Here is a 16,209-nt window from a genome sequence, read left to right on the forward strand (position 1 = left end):
CTTCTCCCTCTGCCAATTCAGACCAAAATCTAGCTCAAGCACAGAAAATCTTGCTTAACAAACAGTGGAACTGTAAACAACCCAATACAAGTTCATTATCATTATCCCTCTTTTAAGAGAAACAAAACTCACTATAATTCTATCATTAAGATGAATATACTGTCGTGAGGGCCATTACGTAAATTATAATTAAAGCTAATCTCAGTTAAAGTTATTACACCATTTTGGAAGAAAATAAACAACCCAAAGAGAGGGAAACAGTGTGGTCAATAACTCACTCCAAAAATATTTTTTGCCTCCAAAGCTCGCATTGAGGGAGACATTCCTGTGCATGATACAAATGGTTCTGACATTAAGAAAAGTAAACAAGTAAGAAAAATAAAGATGGAAAAATTCTGTGGTCAGTTCACAAGTGCTTTTTTATTGTTTGAGGCAGGGTTAAAGGCTTTTATAAAGACAAGGATATATGTGCTGCTAGATTGGATGTGACATTGGACTAGTCTAGCTGCCCTTGCACAGAACTCTGGCTGCCCATAATGTGCTATGGACAAAACATGTGTTGGTGCTTCCAAACAAAGAACCAGGGTGGGACTGAATACAACTCATTTAAAGCATTATCCCAATGCTGTTTTGTAGATCAAACAGAGCAAAGGTACTCGGCTCTGGTTATTAACGGATTTGAGAGAGAAAGCCAAACATTCAATATCCTCTAATAATTAATGGTCTTAAGGAGTTCCATCTAAATTTGTCTCAATAACTGATCACCAAGTGTTGTGTAATCTGCAAGACGGACTGCTGCCAGCCCCAGCGCAAGTCATTCAAGGACTGTGTTGACTCAGTAGGCCAGAGGCCATGTAAATGGACTAAAACAGAGAAAGCAGGTTCTTCTTGGGTGTCTCAGGGGTTCTGAGTGTTTTGTTTTTAGAAATATTTTATTTTCCAGTGATTTTTGCAGGTTCTGAGTCTTTAAAGACTTTTACCATAGCAGCTCTCTAGTCATTTGGTATCTATAATTGGGAAGGATTCTCTTTCATGTTTTGCTGTCCTCAAACTAACCGAATACTGGGAGACCCAGGACAATGAACCTGGTCCAAATAAAAGCAAAAATAAACACTATTGTGCCAAGAGCAAGAATCCTTTCAAACATCTTCTACTGGTGTACCAGTATCTTAAATGGAATTACAGCCACCCAACCAGTATGATCACGCTTACTTTCCTTGTAACATTAGGGCTGGAATAGAGCCAAAGGTGCACAAAGACCATCTCGCAAGCTGTGGATTTCATTTCTGAGAGATTCTGAGGAATATACCAAGTTCAAAGGGTTTTGTGCCTTTTATTAAAAACTGTCTGGTCTGGTGAGTGTTTTCTGCAGTCTTCACTCTCCTTTTTAACTTCCTGACCTATCACTCTATCTTTTGTCACCTCACTCCCTGTAAATAGCACCCAAAGGAGCAAGCCAGCTTCAAACACACATATGGCCATAGACATAGCTGGGAGGGTGTGTGGTTAAAAATAAATAAATAAGAGCCTTTGGTACAACCAGGACCCGGTGTTGTGAAAGATGCCTGACACTGACTAGTATTCAGGGCAAGAAGTGGATTTCTAAGTGAACAAAATATGATAAAGTCCATGTTTTTGTAGTCAGGGATTTAGGGAAAGCAATTTACTCCAATACACGAATGCTAAGAACACAAAGCTCACCATGAACGCACAACATGTCTAAGAACTTACCTCTTCTGTTCTCTGAGAAACTGCAAACTGAAATGCATTGCCCGTGATAAAGATGCTAAAGGCTGATGGGGGTGGGGTGGGAGGGGACCATGCAGAATACAAGAGGTTAAGATTTAAGGGAAATAAGGGAGTAGAGCCTTCCTTTAAACTGGGACTCTTTCACTGAAAATAAACCCACAGCACGATGGTATTAGGAGGAGCTCTACTCAATAGGCGAGCTAAAGACACAGTCTCGCTCACTTGACTAAAGCCACTGAGCATGCTTAGGGAGGCCTCAGGTGTGACCTCTGCTCCCCTGTGAGCAGTGGAGGGGCCAGGCAATCTATCATGGTGTTCATCCTGTCAGCCCTGGTGCTTCGCCACCGCTGTCTGTCACTGTGGTGGATGAGACCTGCTTAAGGGCAATCATGTCAATCTCTATGTGACCACTCAGTCTAAGGCAGAAGGATGATCTTGACAGGCCTGGCAAAGTCAGCAGAAGGTACCAAAAGCTGACGTCATAGCTTTCCCACAGAAAAGCGATGTGGGCCATTGTCTTTTCGTTTAGCTTTTTCTTTATTTTTGCTTTCCCTTTTTTCTTTTATTCTCATGTCACTGGCTAAGGCATACAGAACTTGCCTTCAGAGCTGGTCATCGCGGATAAACCTGTTGCCCTCTGAGTTTTTCCCATAGTAAACATAGCGACACTTCCCCAGGATACCTGCAAATAAAAAGATACACATCATTACAGGTGGCACAAGTAGTACAGCACGAAAACACAGGTGCTGCAAGGCAGAAATACAACACAATCACAGATCCCATGCATGGGTGGCAGCAAATGGATTAAGCCCCAGAAGGGAAGGACCCTATTTTCTTGTCCTCAGAGTTGACATTCAAATAAAATGTCACCAGAGCACAGGCTCCTAGGAATAACACTTTCCTGCATGATTTCTTTTCCACATTTTAGAGAATTTTCTAGTTTGGCCAATTACTTCTCAAAACAAAGCAAAACCCTCTTCCCTCTCCAAGTTCTCTTGGTAGAATTTCTAAAAATGGAAAATTAAGAGTTTAAAGATGGGCCCAGCCCAAACAAAAGATATAAAACAATCTTCCCAGAATGTGGCTCTTTTCAAATTCTTTATCATGAATCAATTTTGTTAATTTCCAGAGAGAACCTTCCAAATCCCAGCAGACATCAAGTACATAATGGATGATTAAGGAAGAACTGTGGTATTCACAAAATGCCACATGGAAAGTAACGGAGCCTCTGACATTAAATGGCTTCCTCTTACAGGGGAATCCTTCTTCTTACAGGGGAATCCTGAACTGTATTCTCAGGTTGGAATGCACTTGATTTTCATCTTCAGTTTTATTTTAAATAGTCTCGTGGCTCCATACACAGCTTTCCTGTCATTCACGGAGATCATAAGAGGACTTAACTATAAACAATGCCCCTAGAATAAGGCCAAACCTTTCAATCAACTCAATATTTATTCTAAATATCTATAAGAAATCACCTGCCACAGTTATTTTGACAGTATTATTAAGTAAACATCAGTTTTTCCAAGAAAATATCTGTAACTACAATTTGCTTTTTGCCACCTTGGGTTTTTTTCAATTTTAGAAAAACAAACTTAAAATTCAGCTTCATGGAATTGTCTTATTACTAATACTCTGTGAGTCTCTGAAGTGTGCATAACCAGGAAAAAAAGAAACAACCCAAAGAAGTGTACATAAAACATAAACTCATGAGCTACAAATCTGTCTGTAAAAATAGCTTTCTATATACATGTTTTTTCCCCATTATTTTGATGATAGTGTGAAACCAGCAACCACCATCTACTATTCATCTGGGATAAATTAGCACTTGAAATTATTCAGGTTCTTCAAATCAGAAGTCCTTCGTGGTAAATACTTCGGTCATTGTACAGGAGACGTTTCTCCACTATACAACTGTAGACCGTATTCTTAAACATGGATTAAAAATGACTCTCAGAAACTTTTAATGACAAGGCAGATGCTCCTTGGTTCAGACGGCTTGGGACAAAGTGGAGAATTGCTGGGGTCTCAGAATCTCTGCAAGCTGGCAATAGGGAGGGGAGGGGATGACATCATTCCATGGCCTCAGACTGGGCCGTGAGCTGGCTGTCATCACCTCCATTTCCTGCCACGGTCCCCTGAGCAAGTTCACTGTGGACCACTCTTCCCCTTTGGCTATGCTTTTTCCTTGGCCCCCAAGCCCCAAGTTCTGCTTTTCTGTATTGGTCTGGAGCCTGGAAACATTGAGCTTGGATGAAACCTCCCTGAGACCCTTCTTGGGGCCTAAATTATTCTTTTGGTGGTTGTCACTGAGCTGTTCCCTTTATTGTGCTGAATTACGTAGCACCTGGAGTTGTGCTAATATTGTCACCAATGCTAGGACGGGTCTGTGGGCATGGCCGTGGAGGCTGCATTCCAGGAACAGCATCCCCTGCAGGCCTGGGTGGGAGTGTTTCAGAAGTCTCTGAAAATCTGCAAGGGGCTTCCTTGAACATAACTGATTCCAATAAACCCTCAAGAATCTGGAAGGATGAGGTCGAGGGATGTTAATTTCTTTCTACAGCACCAGGACAGCAGGAATTTTTATAAAAAGGAATGGATAGGGCTGTCAGGTATTATAAAGAACATAGAAGAGAAGGAAAGGCAGACACACACACATACACGCACACGCACGCACACACACGCACACACACACAACACACCTGCGGGTGCGTTTGCTCCGGGAAACTCTCCAGCACATTCTGGATTGAATTCTTTTCTCTGTGCTCTCTCCATGGTAAACCTCAACTGCAGACCTTGCCTAGTCTAGATACAACCTGGACAGCAAGTGCCCTTCTGGAAAAAGGCTGGATATTCCTGAACATGGGCCATAATGTGGAGGAAGGTGACATGTTCTGAGCCACACTGCCCAGCCCTGCTTTCTGATCAGCATTGATAAAAGTCCTTTTTAAGGCCTGCCCTGTTCCTCTGGGCCTGGAAGCAAGAATGTTTATAGACACCCTGGTGAGAGAGGGCTGTTTGATGAATGCAGGAGACTGTGGCAAAGTGTCAGAGCTTGGAAAACGAGGCAAGGACATGAGGTATTAACATTGTCAATGATCTCTTGACGGGAAAACAGATACCGTGCTCACCCTCAGATTTAAATAGACATCAAGTGCATTAATGACAAGAGGGCCGACTTCAAACAAAGGGGCTGTGTGGTGGGGGGCAGAACGCATCTCTGGGCTGGCAATAACCTGATCTGAAAAGACAGTGTCAGGGCTCGAGACAGGCCCAGGATTGTGTGTGGTGACAGAAAACAGAGATGCTGACAGAGATACCAAAGCCATATTATGCCAAGGATATTCTAACGCTGTCTGCCCCGCTAACGAAAGCTGACATCACTCCCTAGCACTTGAGGTCTTCTTCGCCTTCTCCAGCAGAACGTTTCTCCCCAGACATCATTACAAAACTCGCTGCCGTGGCCAAGTTCCTGGCAGCCCTGTTCTGTCAGAGCGCTGGGGTCACGAGGCCCGAGGATGACCTCAGTCAATCTAAATTTGGGCTCTGCAGGAGGACCACACTCATCCCCCACCGATATCCCGGCTACTTGGGGTGATCAGAGCGCCAACGTGTGAGGAGCTGTCACCTTGAATAAAATCCGGAAAGGGAAGGCACTCAGTCTGCGGGCTCCTCCAGGAGGCGCAGGGACAGCCTGGCAGCCGACAATGAATCCAGCTGCTGTCGCTGCTCCCCTGGGGAGACAGGGGGGCCGGCTAGTGACAGTTAAAATCGGATGAGATTTTTGAACTTGAACCGCCTACGATTGCTTAAATTAACCAGGTGGTTGCCTCCACTGAGACGCCTACCTGAGCTCACAGCTCAGAAGGGATTACCCCCCCAAATGGGACTTTTGTATTTAATAAATAAGTAAATAACATTAACAAGGGAGGGAAAAAAACCCCGCCCAGTCCCATGTGTGGCCATAAGACTTCACTTATCACGAAGGTTATTTGTAAACTCATAGGAGCTGCTCATAAATGAAGGCACGTGGTGACTGTGGGTTTCTCTCTTCTGCTCTCCCCCTGGCCTTCCTCCTTCCAACACGGCAACTGCCATAAACTGAGAAAATTTACAGAGGAAACAGTTTGCTTGCAAAGAACATTTTGACAGGGAGGCGCTCCGAGGCTGGAATTTGGGAACCCGCGGGTGGTGACTCGGTAGGCGGTGGTTTCTGTGTACATCTGCAATGCATTCCCTTGTTTGTGTCTCCCCGAACTCTACACGTCTTGGGACTAGAAGGGGAACAACACATTTAATGGCGTATGTAGTGTTTTTAATTAAAATATCTGGCATTGCCCATAATAAACGAAGCAGGCTTGCCATGCATCAGGCTGACATGTAGCTGTCTGTAGGGGGTTTCTTTTGGGAGGCCCTGGAAAAATGACAGTGCCCTGTCCCCTCGGGAATCCTCTCCTGCCAAATGAGGCCCCTAATTTTTCTTAAGTAGCCGGCTCTGCCATTGCCGTAAGTTCTTAAACCTATAGTTATGGAAAAAAATGTACTGGGAAGAATCTGTTTTAAAGAGGTCCTTTTTCTTTTAGATGGTTCCCCTCACTGGAATGAGTGTTCTACTTATACAGGTTAAGTTACGACCTTGGGGCTGCCTGCGGGGGTGGGAATCAGCCTCTTTTCTTAGATGCCCCACTGTGATGGTGGCAGGGACGGTATTAAGGAAAACCCTGAGTGTCCTGGGAAGGACGTCTTTGCACAGCCATGCAGAGTCCAGCAAACACCTCAGGACTCCCTGACCTTCTGGATGGCCTCGCCCTACCATCTATTTAGTAAGGGGAGGTGGAGAAAGGCCTGTATTTAAATCCAGCTCTACCCCTAACAGTTAAGTGACCATGTACACATACCTTTCCCTCACTGGGCTGGTTTCTCCATTTGTAAAATGAGGGCAAGGGGCCAGGTATCCCAGATTTCCACCTTAGTTCTGAAACAGATGATTTAGCATTTCTGAATGTTTCCCTTATGCAGATAAGGACGCCAGGTACCATATTGCCTGATGTAGGAGGCAGAGCCAGTGGTCAGTTAATCAAAATTTGATTTGGACCAAGGCAGCTCTTGAAACCCATGCAGTCCATTTTCCCATTAGATATAGAAGGGGAGCTCTGCTGGACCTCAAAATCCCCAAGGAAAGAACTTCCACTAACTTTCCTGCAACCTGTATTTCATACCCAGAGCTGGGAAGTGCTTACCACTAATTAGCCTATATCTCCCTAGCTTTGACATAAGCTCTAGTCTTCTAACTCCATATTCAGCAGAACTAAAGACTACATATCAGAGTAAGTGGTCTACCATTAATATTTTAGCTGTGAAAGAATAATCACCTTTACTCATACAAATGCAAAAACTTATCTGATGATGGAGTATGGGTTGGACCAATAAATTCATATTTGTAAAACAGAAAAAGTAAAATATCAATTTTATTATCACTATTAATGTTAGTTTCGGTAATCGTTGTTTTAAACGCTATTATCACAAAGGTTTTTAAGTGTAACTGTGCAACGACAAACAGATTTTAATGTTTGTGGTCACCAGCACCTTCCAACTAGTGCTACAAAACAGGCAAGGGGCAGGGGGCTCCTCATGGAACTCCTGTTCGCCAATCTGTATGAGGAAAGCAAGGAACTAGCCTCTTCACGGCCTCTGAAGAGTGATGACAGTGTTGTGAAGAAGTAGGTGGGCCCAGAGACGGAAAGAGTATTCAGAGAGCCTTCCTGTCTATTATGGAAGGTTCCACGTGACACCATACATACCATCAACATGTCACCTCTACAATAATCCCTCCTCCCCAATTTCTAACACCAGGTGGTTGAAACAGTGCTTAGTACCAAGGAGGTGTTCAATAAATATTTGAATAGATACATTAATCAATACCATTAAATACCACAATTTAAACAGAATCCACAAAGTAAGGAATTTCAATTGTTAAACGCTCAATTTTAACCTCTGTTAAGACGACAGGCATTGGAAATTTTTAAAAACTATACACCGCTTAAATGCTTGCCTTACTAAAGGAGAGGGCAAAGTAACAGAAGGCAACAGCCTCAATTCCTCAGCACTAGTGTTGTTTTAATGCTCAACACTTCCCTCCCACAAAAACAAAGCAATCACGATGGCCGGTGGGAAAGAGAGCAGTGGACTGAACGTTATCATCCAGGCTTAAGAGCTGTAAACATCACACAGGAGAAAGGACGTTCCCCAGAAAGCACATTCCTCGGACTTTGTTATGTGCGGGTCCTGAGTAAACCGGGAACTGGGAAGGAATAAACACCCATGCTTTATGATCTTGAGAAGTGGCTGGAGCGATACCCTGAGGCCAGCCTGTGTGATGGACTCTGCTGTGGACATCGCACAGGATTTAGCAGAGCCTGCAGAATTACAGGCTCCTGGGACAACATCCTCCTTCAGCGTAAGCTACTTAAACACTAAGGCAAAATGAAGAGAGATTTTAAAATGGTCTTAAGGGAAGAGGCAGCTTAGGAGCAGTTCTGGGGGAAGGACAAAGTCCATCCTCCACGGGGGTGGGGAGGGGCATATTTTCCTTTCATCTGCAGACACATCTGGGAAGCCTTAGGTTGGAAATGAAACAGGGAAAGGCTCTCCGCCTGACCCATGGAAGGGTAGAGAAGACAAAGAAAGTGGGACTTCCTTCCAAACTAGCTGAGCATGATTTCAGGCGAGCGTCTCAGCTCATAATCTGCAGCTTAGCTTGGAATGCGGTGCCACGGTCATGCAATGCTTGCTAAACCCCAAAACGTCTATAAGGGCACCTGCTGTCTTCTCCGTGGACTGGTGGGCACACCGTCCTTGCTAAGTACTGCAGTGACCACGTCAAACAACACTGCTCGAGGGAGGTTGCCTAGTCTCTCAAATGAGCTCACGCTTTTGAGCTCTTCTCCTTTATTATACAAAACAACCCCAGGTCGGGTATTCTCACCCTGCTCTGCTGACCCTGATATTTTGCAATGGTGGACATTTGAATTCTGCCATTTTGAACCCCCGGGATGGTTTGGCTTCAGGCTTATGAATATAACACATACACCAGCCTGGTACTTTTTCTTTCAGAAAGCATGATTTATTCAGAACTAATTAGAAATTAATTAGAAATTAGTTACTACTTTCTGTAGAAATAGTTACTACTACATTTCACAAATTTAATTCCTTAATTTTTAAATTCAAAGTTAAACCATATTCTATTTTGAACATTTTCATTTCTCTTTTATTGAATTTATTTTCAATGGGATCAATTCTTTTCCATGTGATTTTTTACATTAGGGTGAAAGTCCTCCATCAGCTTTTGGCGAATATCAAATTTTACCGGTTCTACCTTCTAAATCTCTTCAAGTCATTTATTTTCACAAGGTTACATTTCCTTGAGTAAAATTTTGCAGATCTAAATTGTGACAGGAAGACTTGAGTCCTCTGCTGAAATTCAGACAACACATTTTATTGTGTGTCGTTTCAGTTCACTTCAATTTTATTTTGTTTTCATTATTTCTACAAAGGCTAATTCCTTCCCGTGAATTTGTGCAGTTTTCAATATACTGACAAGATATAAATCTTCGGTCACTTTTTCATCCATAATAAATTATATGATGTGCAGGTTTAGTTGCTGTCAGTTTATTACAGATTCAAGTAAATGGTGGTTTCTATTTATTTTTAGCACAAAGAGTACACAGGACAAATGTAAGTATTCTGGATGCAAGACAGGAAATAAATTGTGGGGTTATGTTACGCTGCTTTTTACCAAGCACCATTCAAAAAACAGAGTAGGAGCTACCAAAGCAAAGGTTTGGATATCCTGGAAGAAAGCTGACACAAATGTAGGCACCGTATCCCTTTGAGATAAGGACATGGGGCCCCAATGTTCGGCCTCCTCCAGTGAGGCTCGACTTAAGGTTAAACTTTCCACTGAGAGAGCAGATTATATGGCCTCCTTAGACAAACGCTGGGCCTTGTCAAGTCTCACTCACGTGTTTGTAAGGAAGAAAAAAGCAGGGGAAGGAAACCAGTCAGTGGGGAAAGTATACTGGCAAAATCTCTACTGGAGGTGAGAGGAATGCAAGGCCGAGAAGCCAATCTCCCTGCCCAGGGAGGCTGCAGGAATAGTCACGTGAGTGGCAGACAAGTTGCCATGTGACAAGTCAGAGCCTGTGGAAAATACACTCTGGACTCCCAGGGCAGGTGAAATGAGGCTTGCCATTTTAGAAGAGGGGAAGGAGGGAGGAGAGGATTAAAAAAAAAAAAAAATGCAGGGCCAGTTTCTCCCTCACATAACCTGTTAGTGGGAAATGTGAAATCGGGTGCAAGTCCGAGAGATAACTGCACCTTTGAGCGGATCCCTAGTAACCAGATCTGCTGTCCCCGTGTGAGTCCCTGGTCTCTGTGCTCCAGGTGCAGATGCTGTGGCCCTACCCAGACCTGACCAGGCCATTCAATGTCCTCTCCACTTCGAGGAAATATTAAGCTGACAGATTTAAAAGTTATGTGGCAGCGATGTTTCCATGATGTGAATCCTGGAAAGGAAACAGAGTCAACATGCTTTTCCTCAGATGTCAATGCTTTTTTTTTTCTTTTTTTTTGCGGTACGCGGGCCTCTCACTGTTGTGGCCCCTCCCGTTGCGGAGCACAGGCTCCGGACGCGCAGGCTCAGCGGCCATGGCTCACGGGCCCAGCCGCTCCGCGGCATGTGGGATCTTCCCGGACCGGGGCACGAACCCGTGTCCCCTGCATCGGCAGGCGGACTCTCAACCACTGTGCCATCAGGGAAGCCCGTCAACGCTTTTTCAATTATTTTGTACCGGGGGTCGTTTGGGTAGGCCAGACGGATGGGAAAGAATTCCAGATCTGAGGGTGGGCTCCCTTACTCCTGGTTTTGAACATCAGTAATATGATTGGCTCTTACCTCAACACATGCTATATTTCAGTCAAGGAGGAATATGTAAGTATCAGCAGTCACACACCACAGTAAATATTTCCATGCTCCAACAACATCCCTCCTCCACAAAACCAAACCAAACTAAAACGAAAACAAGAAAAACAACCAACAACCCACCACTACTAAATCTTCTTAGCAATCCAGATTTTGGGTTTTATTCTCAGGTTACATTTTTTTTGTGCCAGTTAAGAATGAAGCCAGAAACAGTTTTCACTTTGACTTCCTAAACAATGGTTTACTTTTACACTCCTATGACACTTTATTATTTTGCTGTACTTCCTAGTAAGCTTGAACACAGAATAGGAAAATTTCCTTTGAAAGTATTTCTTTAAACGTATTGAAGAATTCTCCCTGGGACAGAATTTAAAGATCTTCATTTTCGTTAAGGAGAAGAGGAGGTTCTAAGTGGCTTCCCCAAAGTCACAGTACCTGACCAGACACTAAACAATTACAATGCTATCTTTCTTACTTGCTTGTGGGATCTTAGTTCCCCAGCCAGGGATCGAACCGTGCCCCCTGCAGTGGAAGCGTGGAGTCCTAACCACTGGACCATGAGGGAAGTCCCAGCAATGTTACCTTTCTAGTTCAAATCCCTCTGAATTATAGGATTGCCCTTAGGACAGGAGAATGTCAAAGATCCACAACCTGACTTACGCTGACTCCTACCTACTTTTCCAACGGGGGAAACGAATCTTCAAAGCCATGTGGCGTGAGTGTGTTCTCCTCTCCCACCTGCCTATTCTAAGTGGGGTTTAATGGATCTGAGATGGCCTGGATTCCAAAGTGCACACCAAGATGGGATGCAAATGAGTTCAGATTCATGAAGTTCCCTCAGTGCTGCTCAAAGATGGACGTCCCACAAAGCAGGCTGTCAGTCAAAATGGACAGTGGTCAAGTGGTACAGCTTCATTTTTATTTCTTAGTTTTTGACCAAGGAACTCAGAAATTTTTCAGACAGGAGAGAAAAAAGAAAACAATTTCCCCCTTTCACCACCTCTGCCATTCCCACCATTATCTCCACATTCATCTTTGCCACCTTTCAAGTGAGGTTGGGAGCATGGCCACTAGAGGGCAGTATGAATTTAGGAAAAACAGCTGCTTCTAAAAAAATAAATAAATAAACGACGGCAACGATTCAGAGAGGGCCATTAAAGTCACACTGTGCTTTCAGTCACCAGTTATAGGTTCTGCGATGATCAATATGTCATGATTGCTCAATCTGTGCTGAAGGGTTTCTGAGAATGGGGCTCCCAGACACCCCCTCAGCCCCCCCACCCCCCCACCTCCCACCAAAAAAATGCCTCTGATCTCCATTTCAGGGACTAATTTTCTTTACTATCAATTGCTCTAATTAATCTTCTAGGCTCAGGAGTTGGGGAAATTTGCATATCACCTGCATAAATGTAAAGAAGCACGCAAAGATAAACAGAGATAGCTTCCCACATTTCTTAGAAAAAGATTTTTATCAGGCAAGTCCAAAAGGAAATATGCCACTCAAGAGCATGGAGTTACTAATCCTCATTTGATAGTGAAAAAAGTGAAAAACATAAGAATTAAATAAAACCTGCATCAATAAAACATACAAAAGGCGTATGTACTCTACCCAAGCAAATCCTGGCTGCCTCCTACCCACAGCTGTTGTCGTCCCTCTCTGAGTATATGTCCAGGTTAATCAGAAAAGAGAGGTAGATAAATTAGGAGCTTGGGATTACCACACACACACCACTCTATATAAAATATATAACTAACAAGGACCTACTGAATAGTACAGGGAACTCTACTCAATGTTCTGTAATAACCCATATGGGAAAAGAATCTGAAAAAGAATAGATATATGTAGGTGTATAACTGATTCACTCTGTTGTACACCTGAAACTAACACAGCATTGTAAATCAACTATACGCCGATAAAAAATTAGGAAACAAAGAAAGAAAGAAAAGAGAGGTAGAAACTACTCAAATAAAAATAAAATCATAACTCCAGCTTCTGTTTTGGTCACCATGTGGTCCCTATCACTGGTCTCTGGCCCATGGGCTAGTGATTATTTTCACGCCTAGAACAACAAATGACCACCTCCCTTCAGGAGAAAGAGGTATTCATGGGTTTCCAGGGATTTCAAACATGTTATTTTTGAAACAGCAATAAAGGTATGACATTCTAGGGAATGGCATTTTAAATGAGAATCTGTAGAATTCAAATAAATGAGTGGATTCCATCAGAGAAGGTAGTAAACAAAAATTGGATCTACTGGACTAGAGGAAAGTGGAGTCCAGGTGTGACTCTCCGTGTCAGCCGAGAACCCGCTCGAGTGGTCAGTGAAGCAAATAGGCTCTCACACTTCCTTCCTGTAGACTTTCCTAATATAACAGTCATGAGATTGACTAGCCAGTAGGGAAATGTTGGGTTCCAGTTAATTAATTAAATTATCTCATTAATTCGTGGTTCAGTAGAAACTTTTCCTGAGTTTTCTCTCACACATGAAACACTATATAAAACCAAATTCAATTTTACTGTCTTACTAGATATCTCATGGTGACCACCCACGATGATTTCTTTTTTTTTTTAACATCTTTATTGGAGTATAATTGCTTTACAATGGTGTGTTAGTTTCTGCTGTATAACAAAGTGAATCTGCTATACATATACATATATCCCCATATCCCCTCCCTCTTGCCTCTCCCTCCCACCCTCCCTATCCCACCCTCTAGGTGGTCACAAAGCACCGAGCTGACCTCCCTGTGCTATGTGGCTGCTTCCCCCTACCTATCTATTTTACACTTGGTAGTGTATATATGTCCATGCCACTCCATGAGGAGTTCTTTGAGGATTTACAGTGAGGATGATACTGTTCAGAGGTTTCACTAGGGTGGGAAGACTGCTCATTGAACATTTCTCAAGGTCTTAAGACCACTTTTTTATAGGAGCTCCCCAAGGGCAGAAATGATGGCTTTTCACCCATGCTTCATGAGATACTCAGTAGATTGCTTGTCATTGTAGAAGAGATGAAAGGATCTCGGAATACTTCTTCTGAACCCCAGAGTTTGCTACACATTCCTGGACATTGACAGGTGGAGGAATTGCATGGCTTGTCCCCACGTCAGCGATTTTCCAACTTTCCCCTGCACGGGGTCACCTGGAAGGCTTGTGAAAACAGAGATTGCTGAGCCCCACACCAAAGTCTCTGGTTTAGGGGGTCTGAGTTGGGGCCAAGAATTTGCATTTTTGCTGGTTCCCAGGTGGTAGTGATGCTGCAGATTAGGGGGCCACACTTTAAGAAACAATGTTCTAGGACAACCTAAAAGGGCCCCCTTTTCCCTTTTTAAAAAAGTATAACTCTTGACATCAGTTTTTCTTCTTGTAGAATCAACACCACTCAAACTCAGAGATAAAAATCCAGTTGACTGAGATTCCTAGTGTATCGAGTTTTAGTGAATGGAGGTTTTACTGTCTTCCTAACAGCAGCCTGAAAACAAACCATACCTAAAATAATAATTAATAATAGATTGCTCCGGCTCTTTAATATAAAACAAAAATCGTGAAAGTTTAAATTTAAGTGATGTGCAGATTACATTAACAGAAGAAAAGAGTTTTTTGGATAAGTAGATTGGAACTGAACCTACAAACCATAATTTATGAAGGCTAAGAAAAAAGAACTTGCAGAAAAAATTTCCCAGAAAGTCTTTAGCCTCCCTCTAAAATGACAGAATCTTATATGAACAAATGTGAGCAGAGGGGGTCCTCCTGCAGAGTTTGAATGGGAATTTTGGCTTTGCTCTCAAGCAGAAATTTGCTTTTGGGTTTCAGGTCTGTTCCTATTAGAAAGCTCACATCAAAAGGGGAGAAAACATCCACAGTTCTGTCTGGTTCTTCAGGCTAAAATTTCTCAAGAGAGTCATTGAAAATAAAGACAAGTTGCTTTTTTTTCTTTTTTTCATTCTTCAAGCTGCAAAAAAGAACCTCTCAAATAAAATTAAGCAGACCCAGTAACAACCGGGTCTGTCATAATTCAAACTCTGCAAGAACTGAGGACAAGACCTTCCTTCTTAGGCCCATTAGTCCAGCCTCCATCTGCCCTTCATTAGACTCCAAACAAACTTTTCCTGTACTGATATTACTATAATCTTTCCTAATTCCAGGACACTTTAAATTGCTTTCTCCAAAAGGAAAACGAAGAGAATCTGCTGATATATGATCTAACAGAAAGAAGTCAGCATTACAAAAAAATAACTAAAAGTATGTCATTGCAGGGAGCACAGCATAATTCTTGGGCACTAGCAATTCTCACTGCAAAATGCCAAAATATTTTTCATTACTTCTTGATCTTCAACTCCCCAACCTCTAACCTGCTTTGGACAAAAGGAAGCAGAAAGCAGTTTATACGAGCAATATGAACCTCTTGAACATTTTTTTTTCTTGCCAAAATAAAGACAAAGTAAACAATAGAAGAGCATATTATAAGGGTCTTCATTAGGGTCAGGCTCATTAAAACTTAATGAAGGCACCAGAGTCTCTCCAGCAATATTAAGAGGGGTATACTTTTTGCCTATCGATGGAATGGCCTGGGTCAGAGAGACATTGCTGACAGTCGGTGGCACCAGGTGTTATCTGTCTCTGGAACATACTACTTTGATGGCTTGGAATATTACCCCTTTTATTTGGCTGGCTTGAGTTTGTCAAGATTCACCCTGCGGTGAGTTAACATGCCTCCATATTGAAAAAAAAAAATTGCCCGTGGGCCAATGTGAGCCTCCCACCTAATAGAATACATCTGGCTCTGACAGTTTGATGCCCAGCTCTGAGCCACATTCGGCCACACAAATTAACATCGTAGACATTGCCCATGCTGAGCAGGAAGTAATAACCTGCTACCTGCTACTTGGCCAAAATCTCATTATAAGTCATTACAGTAATTGAGGGCCCAGACTCCGTGGATATTAGACTCCCCGAGCGCCAGTCGTTAGTTCAGCAAAAGAAAGACTCCGAATGGAGGCGGGGGTGGCCGACGGAGGAGCAACTGTGCTTTGGACCATAGTGTGAATTCCATCTGCAGGCTACAACGTGGCTCTAGGAGATTTGTGAGCTGTCCCTCTTCTGCCCCGAAGCCCACGTGACCTCTCCTGTGGGGCTCAGGACCCCAGGAAGATGATGTAATTCTTGGTAGGCCTCCAACAATGCTATACAATTAAAATTTGGTTTAAATGAGTATTGGGGACAGGGAAGAAGAGGGCAAAAGAAGTCAGAATGCTCCACGAGTTAGAAGTGTAGAAGTGGGGGTGGGGAGAGGGGAAGGGGGACTCCACCCTTCTCCCTAGAAGATAGGGGCTGTCTAGAGTCACTGCACATATATAAGCTTCCATCCTTCTGTAGATGACCAAGCCAACTTCCTTTCCCCATAAGGCCTGCCCTCTCAGTCTCTGCCCAGGATGGGGCAGCTATGGATGAAGTGGTGTGGGCTTGGGAGAGGGAAAGAGGG

General features: G+C 43.2%; 1 protein-coding gene across 2 annotated transcripts in view; it reads right to left on the bottom strand.

The window, feature by feature from the left end:
- Nucleotides 1-2,273: 2,273 nt before the first annotated feature.
- The window catches only part of LRMDA (leucine rich melanocyte differentiation associated), a 1,082,484-nt gene continuing 1,068,548 nt past the window's right edge, over nt 2,274-16,209 (bottom strand). Inside the window, exon 7 of one of the 2 annotated variants that reach the window (XM_024740463.1) lies at nt 2,274-2,431. In XM_024740463.1, coding sequence (XP_024596231.1) covers nt 2,352-2,431 — 80 coding nt within the window. In that variant the 3' untranslated portion in view covers nt 2,274-2,351. The remainder of the gene's footprint in view (nt 2,432-16,209) is intronic. The other variant, XM_024740471.1, reaches the window with a different exon arrangement.

This window comes from Neophocaena asiaeorientalis, unplaced genomic scaffold (genome assembly GCF_003031525.2).
Source record: "Neophocaena asiaeorientalis asiaeorientalis breed wild unplaced genomic scaffold, Neophocaena_asiaeorientalis_V1.1 scaffold484, whole genome shotgun sequence".
NCBI classification, from domain to species: domain Eukaryota; kingdom Metazoa; phylum Chordata; class Mammalia; order Artiodactyla; family Phocoenidae; genus Neophocaena; species Neophocaena asiaeorientalis.